The sequence below is a fragment of the Entelurus aequoreus genome, linkage group LG20 (genome assembly GCF_033978785.1).
Source record: "Entelurus aequoreus isolate RoL-2023_Sb linkage group LG20, RoL_Eaeq_v1.1, whole genome shotgun sequence".
Classification (NCBI taxonomy): domain Eukaryota; kingdom Metazoa; phylum Chordata; class Actinopteri; order Syngnathiformes; family Syngnathidae; genus Entelurus; species Entelurus aequoreus.
Window position 1 is genome coordinate 24,261,492 of NC_084750.1, and position 21,162 is coordinate 24,282,653.

Below are 21,162 nucleotides of genomic sequence, written 5' to 3' on the forward strand. Positions count from 1 at the left end.
ACAAAATGCATTTGATATATGAGGTTCAATTTTTTTTTTCCTTCGTTCGAAGAAACTTTAAGCTACGAATCAAGGTTAGTTGAATCAACAAAGGCACTCGCAAGTAATTACTGATCAGTGGGAGTGACACGCTTACAGCCAATCAGGTAACAGTACCAACTATCAAGTTTGGTTCCGCCATCTTGTTGTCTCACGATTGATTCTATACATGGAGTGAGAAGAGAAAGTAAATATGAAGAAATTGTGGACAAAACAGGAAAAGTCCCCTCGACAGTATAGAAGGATTTTTTCAAACGGACCGTAGTCAGACCAATCTGGTCTGTAAATGATGCAAGGCACTCGTCCCCACCAAGAACTGTAATACCACACCAGCTCAGCCGCGCTCACCCTTTAAAGCACAGCTGTAACTTCCTGGTACTAAACCTGCAGAAAATAGTTCTAGATAGAGCCCGTGTACCACAGTTTGAGAATCACAAATATAAATAAATCAATTAGCATGTTACGTGGGTGTGCATTTTGTAACAATAAGAATTGGTATTTGTGTTTCTGTTGTACATGGACTTATTTGAGTGATGAACCAGAAGCCATACTGAGTGTTGACAACAACAGATGCATATCTGTGTACTATATAAATAAAAAGACCCATTGATTACTTGCATTTTTTACTTTTTTGAGTGGATTAATATCACTTTGGTGACGGTCGTGAGTAAAGCGCGTTCCCATCAAAATGACACTAACTCTTCTTATTAGCGTGTGTGACTTTGGGGGACTTTTGAGGAGGAAATGTTACAAACTTTTGCAGGGTGTTGCTTCCTTATTTGTGATTATTTCAAGCTGATTATTAAAAGTTAAAAAAAAAAAGTACCAATGATTGTCACACACACACTAGGTGTGGTGAAAGTATCCTTTGCATTTGACCCATCACCCTTGATCACCCCCTGGGAGATGAGGGGAGCAGTGAGCAGCAGTGGTGGCCACGCCCGGGAATCATTTTTGGTGATTTAACCCCCAATTCCGATCCTTGATGTTGAGTGTCAAGCAGGGAGGTAATGGGTCCCATTTTGTAATCTACCTATGTCTTTTTTTTACCATGGCAGAAGCAATTGAGCTGAATGTGACAGCGTGTCATAATTACGACTATCATTTGGAAAAAAAAAATACTGATCATTTGTCCAGAATCTTATCGGTCTTCCTGGACCAATCCAATTAGAATTGGTCCGAAAAAATACTGGTAATTGGTATACATCCGGAGTTATGGGGCACTGTCCTGTTTACTAAAATTGTGGGGTGGGGGTTATCTTACCTGTGCTACTACGTCCCTTTCATATCGTAGCTGGTACTGCCACATAAAGTCGGCTTGCTCCAAGTCTACCTTGCGCAGGATGGACATGTCTGGGTCGATGCGGATCCACAGAAGAGGAGAGTCGGCACTGCACAATAAATACAAAGTAGGAATACATGACACAAAAAGCCATAAATCAGTCTTTGGGCAGTCACAAAGTTTGTATTATTTTATTGAATATACAGAGTATATGTACTGTACTTATTCTACATTTGGAACAAATGTCCTATAAACGATTATGTCAGAATATTTGTATCTAAGTTATCACAAAACTTTGAGTGGCCATGAGTTCCCGGCGAGAGGACAAAAGCTGTCTTTGATCCTACCAAGCAAAAGGCTTATAAAACTCCACTGTGTTGGATGGGGAGCGACATGAGGGTGTCGGTTTCTTTGATGTATTGTAATCCACAGGAAGATTTTGTCTTGATCTGAGATCTACAAAGCGGAGAGGAGGCAGGGCCTGACCCCCCTCCAGGCACCTTTTCTTTGAACTGTTTTGTGACCAAGGGCAACGGCTGTTTACGACCTTTTCTTTGAACCGACATTTTCTTTGAACTGTTTTGTGACCAAAGGCAGCGGCTGTTTATGACCCCCTTCCTTTAGAAACAGCTGTTGCCATGTAATGAGGGAAAGTGCAAATAAAAGAGGAGGCGTACAATCTTTCGTCAGAGCGTGGTGGCACACTGTACAAGAGGACAGCCCAGACGTTTCTCCTCAATTGAGCCAAATATAATTCTGTCTCTGTTTAATTCCTTGCTTCTTTGTCTGTTTAATAGATGTCATCAGTGTTTGAACCTGACATCTTATATTCGAGGTCAAGTCTATTTGATTACATTTTTCATATCGCAGCAGATGACAATAGAATTAATTGAAGGATATCTTTTAAGGATGTAACGAAATAAAATCCGTTACATAAAAAGTTTAAAGAAAAAATAGAAGGTACGATGAGCTTTGACTCGCTTGCTGTAGCAGCTGACTTCCACTGCAGTGTTTACAAGATGGAGGATGACGTGAAGCGCTTCATAAGTTTCCATCCACCGGCATCAAGCACGCATTAAATTGATCGTTCTGGAGCCACAAATTGTTGAACTTGCACTTACCCATTTTATGCATGTAATTCGGCTTTGCTGTGGACTTTCGTTAAGTTTTCTCTGCTGCTATGCTAAGCTGTAACGACACACGGCTGCGCGCGCACAGCACACTAGCCGGTGGCGCTTGATAAATTTGGACCGGGCAGCAAAGGTAGTGTATTTTAGTTCCGTTTCGTAGTTCCGTTATAGCGTCCTGAAAATCGAAACATTTAAAAGCAAGACGGAAGTTTATGCATATTTTAAATAAAAGTAATGTTAATACATTTTTAAGACCTTTCAAAATCATATTTATGACCTTTTATAAGATTTTAGGAGAATTTTAGGCATTTTAAGGCCTTAATTTCAAATTGTTAAGACTTTTTAAGACCCCACGGATACCCTGACTATCTTGTGTTTGTATCTCTTTCTCACCTTCTGCGGTAAAATCAATTAAAAACATCAGATTACCAGTCGTGATATTTAGGGATGGGTATCGAATTCACTACTTTTTTGGCACCGACCGAATCCCCCCGGTCCTACACGTCCGATACACGTAAAATCCAACAGTGCCTTGTTACGGTACCTGGGTAGCGCGTGATGTCACGCCGGGTTGCCGACTCAGCCGATGTTTTGCACTTCGGCACTTGGCGGTCACTCCAACGTAAGTTAAGTGAGCTCTCCACTTTTCCAAAAATGCGCAAGCTTGATGCTAATATACATATAAATATATACATATATACAGTATATATACCGTATTTTTCGGAGTATAAGTCGCTCCAGAGTATAAGTCGCACCGGCCGAAAATGCATAATAAAGAAGGAAAAAAACATATATAAGTTGCACTAGAGCAGGGGTCACCAACCTTTTTGAAACCAAGAGCTACTTCTTGGGTACTGATTAATGCGAAGAGCTACCAGTTAGATACACACTTAAATAAATTGCCAGAAATAGCCAATTTGCTCAATTTACCTTTAACTCTATGTTATTATTAATAATTAATTATATTTATCTTTGTGGAAACACTGATCATCTTAATGATTTCTCACAATAAATATATATAGAAACAGATAAATATCAATATGCAACACTTTATTTTTATATTTTCTCTAAGTGCACATTTTTCAAATTGAACATTTTCAAATGATCACTTCTAAGACAGTCTTGTGAAATCACAATATCCCATTTTAACTAGCTAGCCACTAACATTTTTGAACAAATCATGAATTACTTTGCACCATGTTTGTACAAATAATAACTCATGTAAAATACAAAAGTCAACTCTCAAATTTTTAAATAAATCATGTCACACTTTGAACTGGACACCAAATCTGTTATCTGTTTCTTTGTCAGTTAGTGAAGACCAAGTCTTTAAAATATTTTCTTGGATTTTCAAATTCTATTTGAGTTTTGTCTCTCTTAGAATTAAAAATGTTGAGCAAAGCGAGACCAGCTTGCTGGTAAATAAATAAAATTTTAAAAATAGAGGCAGCTCACTGGTAAGTGCTGCTATTTGAGCTATTTTTAGAACAGGCCAGCGGGCTACTCATCTGGTCCTTACGGGCTATCTGGTGCCCGCGGGCACCGCGTTGATGACCCCTGCACTAGAGCATAAGTCGCATTTTTTAGGGGAATTTTTCGCCAGTCCCTTACAAGTTTCTCGCTTACTCCAAACTTTCTTTCTGCTGCCCGATTTCCGTTTTCTGCTGCATATTTCACTACTTCCAGCTTGTAACCTGCAGTATATGATTTCCTTTTCGGTACCATTTTTGTTCAGTCCTTCTCGGTTTTTACAAGTTACCGCCAATGTTGAAATGATCAATTTTCATAGGTACGGAAGTAGTAGCAGTTAGCATCTTTTTTTTCACAATGCACTTCTGCCATGACCCGCCCCCCCCCCCAAATTTTAATTGGTTGACGTGTGTGTGTGTGTGTGTGTGTGTGTGTGTGTGTGTGTGTGTGTGTGTGTGTGTGTGTGTGTGTGTGTATGTGAGACGATTGCTGATATACGCCGAGTCTCTTACGTGAATGAAATAAATAATATTATTTGATATTCTACAGTAATGTGTTAATAATTTCACACATAAATCACACCCCCGGCCAAACTATGAAAAAAACTGCGACTTATAATCCGAAAAATACGGTATATATATATTGGCTTTGCTATTGACATGCTACCGATTAACATTGGCAATTTTACATGGCAATTACAACACCTGCGAATGTGTTAATGAAGACTACAACTAAGATGCACGGTGCAATATTGTTGTTAATTGTAAGTACAATTGTACTTACAATTGTAATTGTAAGTACAATTACAATTAGTAATTGTACTTACTAATACTGTAAGTACAATTCTTACAGTATTAGCACTTTTTAGGGCGCAAGTAAGACTAGACAGCAAAGACTAAATCAACAAACCAACACACCATAAACTATACATCGCTGCCATCTAAAGTCTTGGACTTGCAACTGTAGACGAGACTCAGAAATGTGATGATAAAACAAGATATACTAAATGGTGTGAAGTCTGCCATTTGTCTACTGAACAGAATCACCGCAAATCATCACTTACTCCATGGCTGATAGATCCATGTCCACTTCTTCTCCATTCATTAAAGGAATCTTCTTTTTCTTATTTCTGGGGAAGACAAAAATAAACAATATGTTTCCAAAATCAATGTTGTATGATTTCTAATCGATATACATATAATGAGCAGTTGTGCTGATATGTTTATACACCATGGCAGAATGTGGAAATTTCCCAGAGTACATGAATATTACAAAATCCTCTCTTAACTCATTGTTAGTGGTCTGGTAAAGACATTTATCATCAAATAATTGTATTTGCTCTTTTAAATCATAATTATAACATAGCCTAGTTGTATTACTGAATGTAGTCCTCTTTAACATCAATAACTGCTTGAAGTATTTTGTGCTAGTAGAGGAGAAGCTACTTTGTTTTCTTAGATCGGGGGTTAGCAACCTGCAACTCTCGTGGCTCCCTAGAGCTTTTTCAAAAATTTATGAAATTGGAAAAAGATGGGTGGAAAATACATTTTTGTTTTAATATGGTTTGTGTAAGAGTAAAAACATGACACAAACCTCACTAATTGTTGGAAGTCCCACTGTTTATATTAAACATGCTTCACTTATGAGAGTATTGAGTTTTGTCCAACTAATTTTAGCAGACCTTGAACGCACCGCAGTTTGTTTACATGTACAACTTTCTCCACTCCTTCTTTGTCTCATTTTGTCCATACTGTGCGTGAATGCACAAAGGTGAGATTTCTTGATGTTATTGACTTGTGAAGAGTGCTAATCAGGCATATTTGGTCAGTGCATGACTGCAAGCTAATCGATGCTAACATGCTATTTAGGCTAGCTGTATGTACATATTACATCATTATGCCTCGTTTGTAGGTATATTTTAGCTAATTTAATTTCCCTTTATTTATGTCCTCTGTGTATTTAATTTATATTTGCATGTCTCACGCCACATTATATGTATGTAATATTGGCTACATGTCTGACAGTTGTTTGTGCGCCATGTTGTTCCAGACCACAGCAAACTGTCTTTATGGTGAAGTTTGTTATTGTTCCTGGTAAAGAAGTGTTTCCTTCCTGTAAATTATAGGGTTGTCTTGCATGAAGTGCATGTTTGGGATGTTCCAAAGAGCGTCAATGACATTGAGCTGAGAAGAATTGTTGTACTGTACTTTTTTACATTCTCTCCAAATGTACCGTTTATGTCTGCGGACCAAAGTTCAATGTTGGCCTAAACACTCCAAAGAACTTTGTTCCAAAAGTTTCTAGGTGTGTCTCCTTGCTGTACCTTGAAGCAACCACAACACTTTCTTTCAGAGAGTCCCGAACATCACAATAAGTTATTTGTGGCTTTTTATTTGTATTCCCAACTATTTTTTTTATTCGGGTCTTTTAGGTAATATGTGTTGTAAATATGATTTACAAGAGCAAACAACTGTTTGATCATAGATTCCTAATCTCTGAGACATCACAAGTTCTCCCAGGTAATGTCAATTTATGAGCCCAACTGTAAATTCAGTGGAGGTTAACAGCACCTTCGGCTCTTGGAGTGACAAGGAATATCATGTTTGAGGCTGTTCTCTTCGATCTGCAAAGTATGATTGAAGGAACCATCCAATTCCTGCACCGTCACCTTGATGGGACCCTGGAAAAAGATACATGTACACATTTGATTTGGACGATACAGTAAGTCGGGTCAAACAATCACATTTTGATTTTATATATGGCGTCTCAGAATTTTGACAATTAATAATTGAAAAAATACAATTAATGGGCCGCGCAACCTGCATGCAAATTCCAGAGCTTGATAATGAAACAGATGAGGAGTGCATAAGTGAAACAAGAGTACGTCCACGAGAAGTTTGGGATCTCACCAAGCTTGCTACTTTTCCTTTGACATAACGCTAGTATGCCTAATCAATAAACTCGACAAAAAATAAGGTGATATGATTTCCACATTCACATAATTGCGGACAGAGTCACATAATTAGCCAGTAAAACGGAATCTGCTGTTCAACACAGAATATCAGGGAAATTGTCTGGTACCGCTCATTTATCCCCGAAACAATGTCGATAAACAGTGACAAAACTACGAAGCTGAAGCTAGCAAAAACAATCCATGCACCCACAACACATCTCATGTGCTTGTGTTGTTGTGAACGACATCGATGTAAGACCAATGTACAAACAGGACAGCAGTCGCAACTTGAGATGCGCTCTTTTTTTCCCTAAACAGCCTCAAGTGAGTCGCCTCTTTATACATCATACTGAGAACAGCGCAGCCCACTTCCCCCTTCACAATAATAGCGCGATGCGCCACATCTGGTCTGACTGCGCTAAAAGAATAAAGGTTTTAGAAAAGTACCTTGCACAAGCATAATGTACGCAAAGCACTTATTGATACATATACACGATTATTATGTTTTGACCTAAAATACTCGTCAACAATGTCTAAAGATGTATTGCACCAATAATCTCATTGTACCTGTGTATAGTGACAATAAAAGGCATTCTATTCTATTCTAAAAGTAAGGGTTTTTGCATTTAATTAACATTTTCGGTAGTAGCGTCACGTTTGTAGTGCAATCTAAGATAATTTCTTGTTGCTGTCTGCTATTTAACATCAGCATAGCATTTAGAGACATAATATTTGTACGGTAATCTGTGCCAATATTACAGCGAACATCAACTTGTAAGGATTCGCAAATGGCGAGTGTGACGTCATAGGTTAACCGGAAAAGGAATTACTTTATTTGCGCTAAAATTAAGCGACCCCCAGTGTACGAGAGTGCATGGACTCTTGGACTTCACACATAGGTGTGAAAATACAAAACAACAAACTATTTGAGAAATCAGACTAATTTAGTGCATGGACTCTTGGACTTCACACATAGGTGTGAAAATACAAAACAACAAACTATTTGAGAAATCAGACTAATTTAGTGCATGGACTCTTGGACTTCACACATAGGTGTGAAAATACAAAACAACAAACTATTTGAGAAATCAGACTAATTTAGTGCATGGACTCTTGGACTTCACACATAGGTGTGAAAATACAAAACAACAAACTATTTGAGAAATCAGACTAATTTAGTGCATGGACTCTTGGACTTCACACATAGGTGTGAAAATACAAAACAACAAACTATTTGAGAAATCAGACTAATTTAGTGCATGGAAACATCTGCTGTGTCACAGTGTGATGTTGCCTCTCCCTTTTTGAAACCAAGTTCATTTTAGTGCAGTGCGGCTTGTTGCTTTCACTAGTAAAAAATATATTTCCTGCATTGAACCTGCCGCATTTATGACACTGTCTTGTTGACATAAAATCACCTCAAAAGTAGCGTTCCAACTAAATCAAGCTATCGCTAACGGCGTTGTAACGGACCTAACTTCTAACAACACTGTACTATTATTTAACCAAGAAGGCAAAGTGCCGCCAAACAACATAAGTGTGTCTCTAAGCATGACAGTAAAGACTTGAGAAGCATTGCTTTAGTAACTTTAGTATAGGGCGCACCGGATTATAAGGCACACTGCCGATGAGCGGGTCTATTCATGTCAATTTCCATACAAAAGGCATACCGTATTATAAGGTGCATTAAAGGGGTCGTATTATGTTTTTTTTTTTAATATATGTAAAACAATTCCTTGTGGTCTACATGACATGTAATGGTGGTTCTCTGTTCAAAATGTTGCATAGATTATGTTTTACAGATCATCTTCAAGCCGCTTTCTGGCCGTCTCTTCAGGATGCGCCGTTTTGAGGGCGGTATTATTTTCATTGCTCCACTTTGACAGCATCGTCTTCTTGTCATCTTTGCTGTACCGGTGGTTTTTAGCGCTTCCATAGCGAGTCTACTGACAGATATAATTTAGAACTGTACGTTACTTTATATTAGAAATGGCAACAGTGGAGGATAAATACCCCACAACAAGAGGATAGAGAAAAAGGAGGCGCTTATTGACTACGACGTGGACTATAATGGCGGACGCGGAATTTTCGGGACATATCCCAAATACACAACAGCAGGTACCAAAAGGCAGGAAAAGTTGGTTTTGCATAATATTGCAAAACAAAACGCCAGATATGTCTCCTAATAGGTGCCATTTTGGGGTCCTTATACACACCATAATAATACCCTATGTTGAAGCACAGTACGTCTGACTACGGTAGCCGTAAAGCTCCGCGTTCCATCAAGCGGGGCGGCTTCGTTGCTTACCAAAATCGTACTCAAACATTTTGAAAGATTTTTCAGCGCTGCTTGCAATGTTCTTTATTCTCAATGAAACATCAAAGTTTTGGTGTTGCTTGCTTACAGGTACTTGCTAGCGTCATTTATTGAAGAGGCTTCAACTTGCAGTCCACATGTGGCTCATGTGTGACTGCCATTTACTGATCACACTTATTATTACACCTAGTACCACATAAAATTGTTTGGAAGTTGGTAAGCACAACTAGAATTAATACGTACATTAGGAAAAAGAAATGACTTAAAGTGCGCCTGATAGTCCAAAAAATACAGTAAATCTGAAGCTCAACACGCACAGTTAAAGTGGACTTCTCCATATTTTACTGTCATGTTTGACGTGCACGTGAGGTAACTGAACTGTATTGTGTAGGCCTTGTGCACGTGATGACAACAATAAACGTGGAGCCACAAGAGGAGCCAAGTACACACTGATTCACCAAGCAGTGGTGAATCAGTCAGCAAGGCAAGTTTAGACGGAGCAAACTGTGCACGGCCTGGACGGACTACAAGAAAGCCCAGCACTCATGCATGGTGGGCTGCTTACAAGGGTACAGCATCAACACTAAGGGCCTTCATTAGGTACTCAATGGGGCTATGGAACATTACTCCACACGCCTGCTGAAAGTTGCACATTGAAATGGACTTAGCACAGGAATCAAAAAAGGTAACACGCATAGGAACTAGAAGCAAGGTATACCATAATGGCCTTCCTAAAGTCCTGACTTAAACGTGTGGACAATGCTGAAGAAACATGTCCATGTCAGAAAACCAACACATTTAGCTGAACTGCACCAATTTTGTCAAGAGGAGTGGTCAAAAATTCAACCAGAAGCTTGTGGATGGCTACCAAAAGCGCCTCATTGCAGTGAAAGTTGCCAAGGGACATGTAACCAAATATTAACACTGCTGTATGTATACTTTTGACCCAGCAGATTTGGCCATAATAAATTCATAAAAGAACCAAACTTCATGAATGTTTTTTGTGACCAACAAGTATGTGCTCCAATCACTCTATCACAAAAAATAAGAGCTGTAAAAATTATTGGAAATTCAAGACAGCCATGACATTATGTTCTTTACAAGTGTATGTAAACTTTTGACTATGACTGTAAGTTTAGATTGTGGCATGTCGTTTCTTAATGGGGAAAGACGTTAATGTCTCTTGTTTTCATGTTAACATTTAAGCTAACGAACTGGCGGCAGTCAGTCAGTGCAATTATCAATCACGGTATTTCTATAAATTTAATCTTAAACGGTAATACTAACCGGCAGGAGTTTTAGAGCGGCTATCATTATTATCGTTTATGGTTACATCCCTATTTGTGTGTAAGGAAGACGTGTCATTTAATTCAGGCTATCATTCCTCTCACAAGTACTTCATGATCGCTGCATATAAATTACAGTAAAACATCAGCAGAGAAGAATGGGACAAGTGAAGGGGTCATTATCGTCAGGCACGGTTTAGCATTACGGTGATACTGATTACTAGTATCTGCAGAATGTGGATTTATCGCGATACTGATGATTAGTATCTGCAGCATGTGGCATTATCGTGATACTGACGGCCAGTATGCACCGCACAGTGTGGGTTTATCGTGATACTGATGCTGAAAAGACTTAGGTTAGCGACTCAGGATGGAGGGTTTACACCGCAATAAAACACAGAGAAATCCTGGCAGTGCCCCGGTTCCAGATAAGTCTTTAAATATTCTAGAAACTAAAGTGTCTGTAGCAATTTTAATCCCCATGTCTTCTATCACATAAAGCACAGCGAGTTACCTTGTTGACTGCATATTTGTTCATGCATGGTGTGAAACAGTCATTCCTAAAAAAAAACCCAATAATAATAATTAAAATACTCACTACATATTTCTGAGTCCCTGATGATGTGTAGTCTTGCCGGATCTCCAGCTCCAGAACATTCCTCTTTCTGTTGAACGCGAAGCTGCCGAAGAATTTGACCACAGCGCTCTGATCTCTGGTGACCAGTTAAGACTCAAAGTGTGACACACGGAAAATGACATCATGTTTATTTCCTACCAAGCTGCAGTGCGATGACTCTTGAAATCAGTTCAAATAGAAAATACTTAAAAGAAGGATACACCCATTGTTTGATGAGAGGAGCAATGTCTTTGCCAGACACGTTGGAGATGGACTTTAAGAAGGCATGGGTAGAAAGAAGCATCTGGCTCCACATGTGACTCTGGTACCTCTGTGACGATGCTGTGCTGGCCAGGCTCAAAAGCTTGTTGAAAACCTAAAAGAAAGACACAAACATAATTTATATCATGTTATGTATGTTTTTTTTTTTACATCAACTACATTACACTATTCCTCTGCACGTCTTCACTCAGAAATATATATTGAAATTCCCCACGATCCATCTATTGAATGAATGCTGTGAATACACTTCATCATAACAAGAGGTATTTAATGAATGTTGTTAATACACTTCATCATAACAAGATTTATTTGATGAATGTTGTCAATAAACTTTATCATAACTACAGTTATTTAATGAATGTTGTGAATACACTTCTTCATAACAAGTTATTTAATGAATGTTGTGAATACACTTCTTCATAACAAGTGTTATTGAATGAATGCCCGGTAATACACTTCATTATAACAGGAGGTATTAAATGAATATAGTGTATACACTTCATTATAACAAGTTTTATTTAATACATGAAGTGAATAAACTTTATTATAACAAGTGTTATTTAATAAATTAAGTGAATACACTCCATTATAACAAGTGTTACTCAATTGTTGTTACACTTCAAAATAACAAGAGTTATTAAATGAATGCTGTGAATACACTTCATCATAACAAGAGTTATTGAATGAAGGCTGTGAATACACTTCATTATAACAAGTGTTACTCAATTGTTGTTACACTTCATTATAACAAGTGTTATTTAATGAATGCTCTGAGTACACTTCATTATAACAAGTGTTATTGAATGAAAGCTGTGAATATACTTCATTGTAACAAGTGTTATTGAATGAATGTTGTGAATACACTTCATTATAACAAGTGTTACTCAATAATTGTTGTTACACTTCATTTTAACAAGTGTTACTCAGTAATTGTTGTTACACTTCATTATAACAAGTGTTACTCAATAATTGGTGTTACACTTCATTATAACAAATGTTATTGAATGAATGCTGTGAATACACTTCATTATAACAAGTGCGACTGGATTTGAGATTGCTTCCTTGTTTCTTTTTTGCTTTTAGTGCATGACTCTACTCTTACTCGAGTCACTTTGGACTTTTAGGATTGTATTGCACTTTGGTGAGTTGCTTTTAAATTTAATTTGTACTGGTGTACAACACTTTGGACAAGCTGTTGTTGCTTTTTATAACTCATGTATTTGCACATATTATTGCTTAATTAAGGTATTGTTTAACATATAATCTGTATTTGTTTATTCGTTATAAAAGGCTGGTACGTAATTATTATTGCATTAAGGTATTGAAATATTGTCTGTATAATTATACAAGGTTTCTGACAGTTTTTATGTGTATTTCTTTAATATTATTTAATCAAAGAATTAACATTATTTCTGTATTTTATTTATTGATTATACAAGGTTTCTGACTGTTTGTAGTTGTGTATTTCTTCATTGTTATATATTGTATTACCATTTATTTCTATATTGTATTTATTGATTATACAAGGTTCCTGACAATTTTTACTTGAGTATTTCTTTGTTATTTAATCAATGTATTAAAATCATTTGTGTTTTATTTATTGATTATACAAGGTTTCTGACAGTTTTCACTTGTGTATTTCTTTATTGTTGTTATTTAATTAATGTATTACCATTATTTATATATTTCATTTATTGATTATACAGTTTTTACTTGTGTATTTCTTTAATGTTATTTAATCAATGTATTAACATTATTTATGTGTTTTATTTATTGATTATACAAGGTTTCTGATAGTTTTACTTGTGTATTTATTTATTGTTATTTAATCACATTATTAACATTATTTCTGTATTGTATTTATTGATTATACAAAGTTTATGACGTTTTTTATTACTTCTGCATTCCTGTATTGTTATTTAATTAATGTATTACTATTATATTTACATTTTATTGTTTCATTATTCAAGGTTTCTGACAGTTTTGTACTTGTGTATATTTCTTTATTGTTATTTAATTAATGTATTGCTATTATATATTTATTTTATTTATTGATTATACAATGTTTCTGACAGTTTTACTTGTGTTTTTCATTATTGTTATTTAATTAATGTATTACCATTATATCTATATTTTATTGATTGATTATACCAGGTTTCTGACAGTTTTACCTGCGTTTATTATTCTTATTTAATTATTGTATTACCAATATATATGTTTTACTATTATATTTCTATTTTATTGATTGATTATACAAAGTTTAGGACAGTTTTTTTACTTGTCTTTTTCGTCATTGTTATGTATTTAATGTATTACGATAATACATATATATTCCATGTATTGATTATACAAGGTTCCTGACCGTTTTTACTTGTGTATTTATTTGCTATTTAATCAAGGTATTAACATACATTCTGTAATAATTCCTTACACAAGTTTTCTGACAGTTTTCACTGTCTTATTTTAAAAAAGTATTAAACATATATTTTGTAATAACTAATTTATTGACTAAAGTCTTTGTCAGTTTTTACACATGTATTTATTCTTTTCATAACTGAATAAGCTACTGAAAAAACTATTAGCTCGGCACATTTTTTTTCTCGTTGATAATGTAGAAAATGATAATATGTGAACATGTTAAACAAGAGAAGAAAGCTTCTTCCTACTCTTTTTCGGACTTGTTGAATTGTGTAAATGTAAACGTTCCAGATAAGCCATCACCATCAAGTTTGTGTTAAATAAAGTTGATTGACTGAAAAGTGCTGACTCGGGTCTGAAATGTACATGAAAGTGTGAATATGTCACCTGCAACATGAACTCCATGCTGATCCTGTTTTCTATGAGCCTCATGACCAGGTGAGCCTTGCACTGGAACATCTTGTAGTACTCCCATGAGAGGGTATGTGGGTGCTTGAGGGAGAAGTGAAGATGGGGCGTCGGACTGGAAGAAGAAGGCGCAGTGTGTCGCATGATTCGTCATCGCGTGAGCAGCAGAAGTACAATGCAATGTCTTACTTGTCCTTTTCTTTGACTCCACTGAAAGTTGGGTGTAAAAGAACACCTCCCATCTTCAGTTCATATTCCACTATCTTGTTCAGCTCCTGTTACAAACGACATCATTGGAAGTGTAGACACACACACTGACCACGAATGTGGTCTGCAGTTTTAGAGCTGCTCTACAGTAGTTAAAAACACTGATGTGCGGTATTGAAGATGAGGAAAATAAATAACAAGCTACATAAAGTGGTGAAGCAGCAGTTCATGTCCAGGCTTGTTCCTATTATTCACCTTGTTTTAGTAACCACTTAGTGACGATTGTAAGACTGGACGTAACATGCATCAATAAAGTACTATCTTTTCTTACTTCTGTAAATTCCAGACTAAAAGCCGCTACAATGTTCCTACGCTTTGAACCCAGCGGCTTATAAAACTGTGTGGCTAGTTTTGGGATTTTTCTTTACAGACGGCCAAAATGCAAATAGTTAAAAAACCACAACTCTAAATAGGTGTGCTATTGTTTGTGCAATGGCGCCATCGTTTGAACAAGTTCACTCACTGCAGGTGCTGCATTGCTTATCAGTTTAGCGCTTTCAACCAGAAGTAGAAGTGCCGGTCCGTCTTCTAGCCATCCATAGCGTTCCGACTCGTATGCATTCTTCATTCCAAGCAACATTTGTAAGTTTCAAAATTTAACTAAAACTGTTTATACTTACGAAACCGTCCTATGTGTGATGTCTGTAGGAGTGTTTTCATGCATATTTGTACATGCTATCGCAATGTAATCAACCGAGGCTAGTTAGCATTAGCTAATATGCTGACACGTTTACGAGTGTCTGTGCTAATATTATTAACATACAATGGCATTCTTTTTGTATTGTTTCAGTTTCACAAATTCCTCAGTAAATTCACCACTTTGGAGTTATTGAGTCTGTTTAGCTGTTTGGAGAGCCAGCTTCCGCAGCTAGTGGGTCCGTGACTATGTCTTCTGTTTTGTTTGATCAGCCATTTTACTGCCGTGTTACAGGCACCGTTTGGAAACAATTAAGGTATGTAAATAAACATTTACAAAATATTTTTGAGTAAATAACTTATTTTGCAACATATATACAGTATCTGCGGCCTGTAGTCCGGTGCGGCTAATATATGGGGAAAACATACGGCGGCTCATATACCGGCGCGCTATATAGTCTGGAAAATACGGTAAATGTATTTGTTCTTTCCGTTTAGACAAAAAAAAATGCTTGTACTGCATGCAAATCTATATGCTTTTTTCAATATTACCTAAAAATGTAAAAAATATATTATCATACATTACAAACATTTTTTCTTAAAATAAAAGTACACTACATACTCAAATACATTTATATGAATTTAGGTTGGAAAGTAGTTATAATCTATAATAATAATAAACTATGAGTTTCATGTTTCTTAATAATGTAACAAATATTATATTATCATACGTTACAAACTTTTTTGTAAAAACTAAAATAAATATCTGATTGACTTATGATTTGAAAGAAAGTTATCAATGAAATTATACGTTGTAAAATTGACAACAAATTTTAGATTTTATTTTTAAAACATGGCTGCTCGGTTGTCAGAATTAAACCGTAAAAACCAGGGGTATTGTTTTTCTATTTACAGTAACTTACCGCAAAAACAACAACCACCGATTCTACTGTTAAAAAAAACAACTGTCTGCTCAATTTTACCGTAAAAAACCAATGGTGTCGTTTTTCTATTTACAGCAATACACTTTAAAACAAAAACAATAGATTTTACGGTAAAAACAATTGTAACTCTGTCGCCAGAAATGTATTGTAAAAAAACAGTGGTATCATTTTTCTACTTACAGTTATATGCTGTAGAAAAACACCAAAAATTCTATGATAAAATCATGACGACTGAACTGCCGGTCCACAGAGTATGTAAAGAATATATAATGATCAAATGCATATGCAATTGTATACTAATATCACAAGGTGAATCCTAACACTTTCATATTCATTTATCACTACTGTTACAAGCGGCCCTTTGGAGAAGCCATAATTGCGATGTGGCCCTCAGTGAAATCGAGTTTGACACCCCTGACCTAACCCTATTTGATATTAAGTGAATGAAATAAAAATAAAATGACAATGAAATTGAAAATAGTTATGATTAAATATGACTTCAACTGCATTTTAACTACAACAGGTCTGGTTTCAATGATGACTGTGTATTATCAAAAAAACAAAATGAGCAAACAATCCCTGCATTTTAAGTGACAAATTCAAAATTGGTACCTCTCTGATCCAGTGCCGGTACTCATTTACTCCAAAGGTCTTCTTCAGATACAGGCCAAATATGTATCCGGATATTCCCTTCAACACCCACTCATCAGCCCTTCACAGGAAACATCATGTTAAATATACATTATTAATACATCAGCCATACATTTAGTATATATGATGGTGATATTACATCATAATTACATTAAGTCCAGATTCAACCAATCACATTCTGTTGCTATTAGGGATGGGTACCGTTAGCATTTGAACCATTACGGTACCAATTACCAGTACTTTTGTGTGTGTTAATAAATATGATTTGTTTTGGACATTTTTATTGCAACAAAAAAAGAGCTGATTATGATAATTGCTGTCCAGTTGTCTTGTATTGTTTCATTCTCACATTTCTGAGTATGTAGGTATGATATTAAATTGCAATTACAGTTGCAAGTCCAAAACATTAGATGGCGGTAGTGTATAGTTTACAGTGTGTTGTTTTGTTTTTTTGTTGCATCCTAAGAAGTGTTAAAACTGTAAGTATTGTGCTTATTACGCAGCCAATGTTTGATTGTAACATGCTTCTTAGTTGTAGTTTTCATTAACACATTTGGATGTGTTGAAATTGTCATGTAAAGTTGCTAATGCTAATTAGTAGAGATGTCCGATAATGGCTTTTTTGCCGATATCTGATATTGTCCAACTCTTAATTACCGATTCCGATATCAACAGATACCGATATATACAGTCGTGGAATTAACACATTATTATGCCTAATTTTGTTGTGATGCCCTGCTGGATGCATTAAACAATGTAACAAGGTTTTCCAAAATAAGAGAACAACTTCACCTCAAGTTATGGAAAAAAGTGCCAACATGGCACTGCCATATTTATTATTGATGTCACAAAGTGCATTATTTTTTTTAACATGCCTCAAAACAGCAGCTTGGAATTTGGGACATGCTTTCCCTGAGATAATCCTGATACCCACTACAACTATGGGAAATACTATACTTTGACTTTCACAAAGTGCATTGTTTTGAATTTTTTTTAAACATGCCTCAGAACAACAGCTACAAAAACAATGAAGGCACACAGCTTCAGTCCAGAGTATACTAGAGTAATAAAGTAAACAATAACATAGTCCTCCTTTAGTGCAAGGCTGCCTGGCATACTGTATAACAGGGAATTATAAACTGGGCTCAATCTGCCCTGCTCTAACGTATTTGTATGAGTAACACAAATGTGCTGCAAGCTAGTGGTGAGTGCTTGAAGTGACCTACAAGTCGGCCAGAGCTTCTGAAATGCTGCGTTGAGACAGGGCACCTCCGTTCACTGCAAGCTGCAAAGTGTGCACCATGCAGGGCAGACTAGCCATACCAAACTCCACCGTAGCTTTTGTCATACTGCATGCGTTGTCCCTGACAACAACGTGGGCTTTCGCCCTTGGGTGGTTTTTGTTGTATTTTTGTTTTTTCTCGGCGGAGTCTTTAAGCGACAATTGTGTGGTACTACTTTTTTTCGGTGTTTGCTTTTCATCCATCTTCCGCTTGTATTCATCGTGTATCGCCTTAAGATTCTTGAAGAGGTGGGAGATCAAATTGCTCGTATTAATGGAAGACGTCTTGGTTCCACCTAGCATAACCAACTTTTTGCAGTCATTGCAAATTGCCAGTTTTTTATCCGTCAGACACACTTTAAAATAATCCCAAACCATAGACATGGTGTCGTTAGTCAGTCACCGAGCTCGCTGGCTTTTTCGCCACGGCTACAGCACCGGCAACAACACACTCTTATTGTTGTTATGCTGCGCTCGCGGCAGTTTGATGAGGTCATCAAGCGTCGCCAGTAAACCTCTCATGCTGCAGTCGTCAACTCCTGTGTTGTGTTTGGGAGAGGGGAGTGCGGAGAGGGGAGGGGCTGCTGACTGGGATATGTACCGCTCCGTACAGCGGCGTTTTAAAAAGTCATTAATTTTACTTTTTGAAACCGATAAATTCCCATATTACATTTTAAAGCATTTATCGGCAAGCCGATATTATCGGACATCTCTAGTTGATCTCCAGTTTAAGAGGCTGAACACTATTCACTTTCTCATTTGAAAAAAAAATAAAATCTACAAATCATGTTCCTTCAACTTTCCAATTACGTTACATAACGTGAGAAATGTGGAAACGTTTGATGGGTATGAATACTTTTTCAAGCTACTGTATGCCTGTTTGTCATCAGAGAAACTGGAGGCATGTGAATACGTTCAATAATGAAGTCAGCATATTTAAGCAGGAAAATGTTGTTTCTCACCACGACATTCTTGAGATGAAAACACCAAAAAACTGTTGAGCCAAGGCCTGGGCCAGGCAGCGGCGTGTCAGAGGAGTCTGGTCTATAATCATAGAATTGTGAAGGAGGTTGGTGCTGAAAGGACACAAAGAAAACAAGAAGAAAACATGAGGTTGCATATTTAGAGAGCAGAGCATATTTAACACTGCTGTTGGGACACCAGAGGGCGCCAACAGTTGGCATCACTCTTCCTATTGCACTCCTTACATACTTTGCTATGAATGTGGCCTGTGCCTTTTGAGATGCTCGAACTTCTTAAATAAATCTAAGAAAGACAATTTTGTTTGACTGCTTTGAAATACATTTTCCAATATAAGTTCTATTGACAGTTTAACAATATCAACACAATATTAAAACTAGTACCTTTTATTTTTTATTGCATTCTATTGTTTGATAAAACAAAAGTCAATAGTACACAATAACCAAACAAAAGCAAAAACTACTATCTACTACTATCTTTTCTAAATAATTTTGCCCCTCAATGTCGTCCTGTGTCCAAATAATTACCCACAGTTTGTAAATATGACCAAATAAAAACAACAACAAAAACTAAAGTATTTACCTACTCACTCTAGAATGGATCATATAGGGCTCGAAAGGGCAGGTGATTTTGCAATGCATTGGGGGGCTGGGTAGCCATTGTTGCTGGACAAAGTTTTTGCTTACATGACTGTACTCAACTAGCTGTATTGTGAAAAAGAGCAACAAACTGGATTAAAATGGATCGTACAAAATACAAAAATCAAGGAACTGTACCGAAACAAACTGGAACCTGTTCCACACCTTAAATATAAGTTAAATTGGTAGAATTGATCCATATTAATAACTCCATATTAATCCAGATTAATCACATAATTTATTTTGCTCCTTTACCTTCTATCTATTCGAATAATAAAATGGCATTTGGGGTCTTTTGTATTTAATTGAAATGTTAATTGAAATCATGCAAGACAGTTTTAACTACTAGTAATACTTGTGATCAATCAGGATTAATCCAAACTCAAAAGTGTGATTTATTGGATTTTAAAAATGTATCTTTTGACTGCATGACTAATAATATTGTGGTGTCTGTCAACACTGCTCTCCCGATAATAATGAATTCACCTTATTTTTAAAGATCCGCCGAGGGCAAATAAAAAAACGAGCTGCTGGCTTCACAGTTACAATTGACAAAGTTTCCTAATAGAATGCAAAATAAAGATTCCAAAACAATCCACCATTAACAAATGAAGTTAAGAATGTGATCGTTTCTCAAGAATCAAGAATATTCCAAGAATGAGCACATGTTATCCGAGAGGTCTCCACTGCTTATAAAAGTGTTATCTTTGGGTCGCACAAGAAAGATTTACTCGCAAGCAAAACCTTTATGATTGTTATCTTTAGGGACATGCTCTGTGAAGGACTTCCCTTTTTGGCAGGTCAAAAATGTGCACGGTATCAAAACCAGCTGTCTTAAAAAGGTCAATGCTTACCTGAAGATGCTCATGGAAGCATAGGAAGACACCTGGACATAGGACTCATCCACAAAAACCGTCTTAAAGCAGGAGTAAGGGTAGCGGCAAGTCAGGATTTCTTCATAGAACTCAAACACCTCATGCAGGTAAGACATGGAGTGCTTGAGAAGTGGCAACAGCTGGGGAAGGCAAAAGTGGGTCACCTGAGGGGAGAACAGAAGCAAACAATGACAAATTGGGCGAGTATAGTGGAAGCAGACACAATTTGAAAGTAGTAAAAAATAAAAGAACATTGGCTTTTTGTTTTAATGTTGAAAAAAAATTTTTTTTTTTTTTTTTTTTGTCCTGTCCAGCTTCTCAGGCAAATCATATAGTAGATGTAGATGCCCATATCGGCTGTTCAGATTTACTTTACAAAAGAGAAGTGTAGGATACTTCTCTTGTTGCCTTATTTGTATTTGACTTTATTAAATGTATTTATATTATCATTTGGTGCAGCCGGGCCGGAGCAGGAGGGGATAGAAAGAGAAAAAAAGGAAGACAGAGGGGGAATTGTGGGGACAAGAGGGGGATTAGACAGAGAGACAAAAACAACAACAGCAAACACAACAACAGCAACAACAATAGAGCAAAAAAAACATTGAACTTTTCCTTTTATGTTGGGAAAGAAATATATATTTATTTTCATGTTGAAAAACACATTAGCTTTTAGTTTTAATGTTAAAA

At 36.5% G+C, this 21,162-nt stretch overlaps 1 protein-coding gene across 1 annotated transcript in view; it reads right to left on the reverse strand.

Moving 5' to 3' along the window:
* The window catches only part of taf2 (TAF2 RNA polymerase II, TATA box binding protein (TBP)-associated factor), a 62,705-nt gene that overhangs the window by 27,142 nt on the left and 14,401 nt on the right, over positions 1–21,162 (reverse strand). The window contains exons 8-17 of the mRNA XM_062029687.1: positions 20,455–20,639; positions 18,944–19,057; positions 16,661–16,760; positions 14,391–14,476; positions 14,181–14,316; positions 11,315–11,469; positions 11,076–11,190; positions 6,492–6,601; positions 4,985–5,050; positions 1,304–1,430 (exon numbers count right to left, since the gene is read on the reverse strand). Of these exons, the coding sequence (XP_061885671.1) occupies positions 1,304–1,430; positions 4,985–5,050; positions 6,492–6,601; positions 11,076–11,190; positions 11,315–11,469; positions 14,181–14,316; positions 14,391–14,476; positions 16,661–16,760; positions 18,944–19,057; positions 20,455–20,639 (1,194 nt within the window). The remainder of the gene's footprint in view (positions 1–1,303; positions 1,431–4,984; positions 5,051–6,491; positions 6,602–11,075; positions 11,191–11,314; positions 11,470–14,180; positions 14,317–14,390; positions 14,477–16,660; positions 16,761–18,943; positions 19,058–20,454; positions 20,640–21,162) is intronic.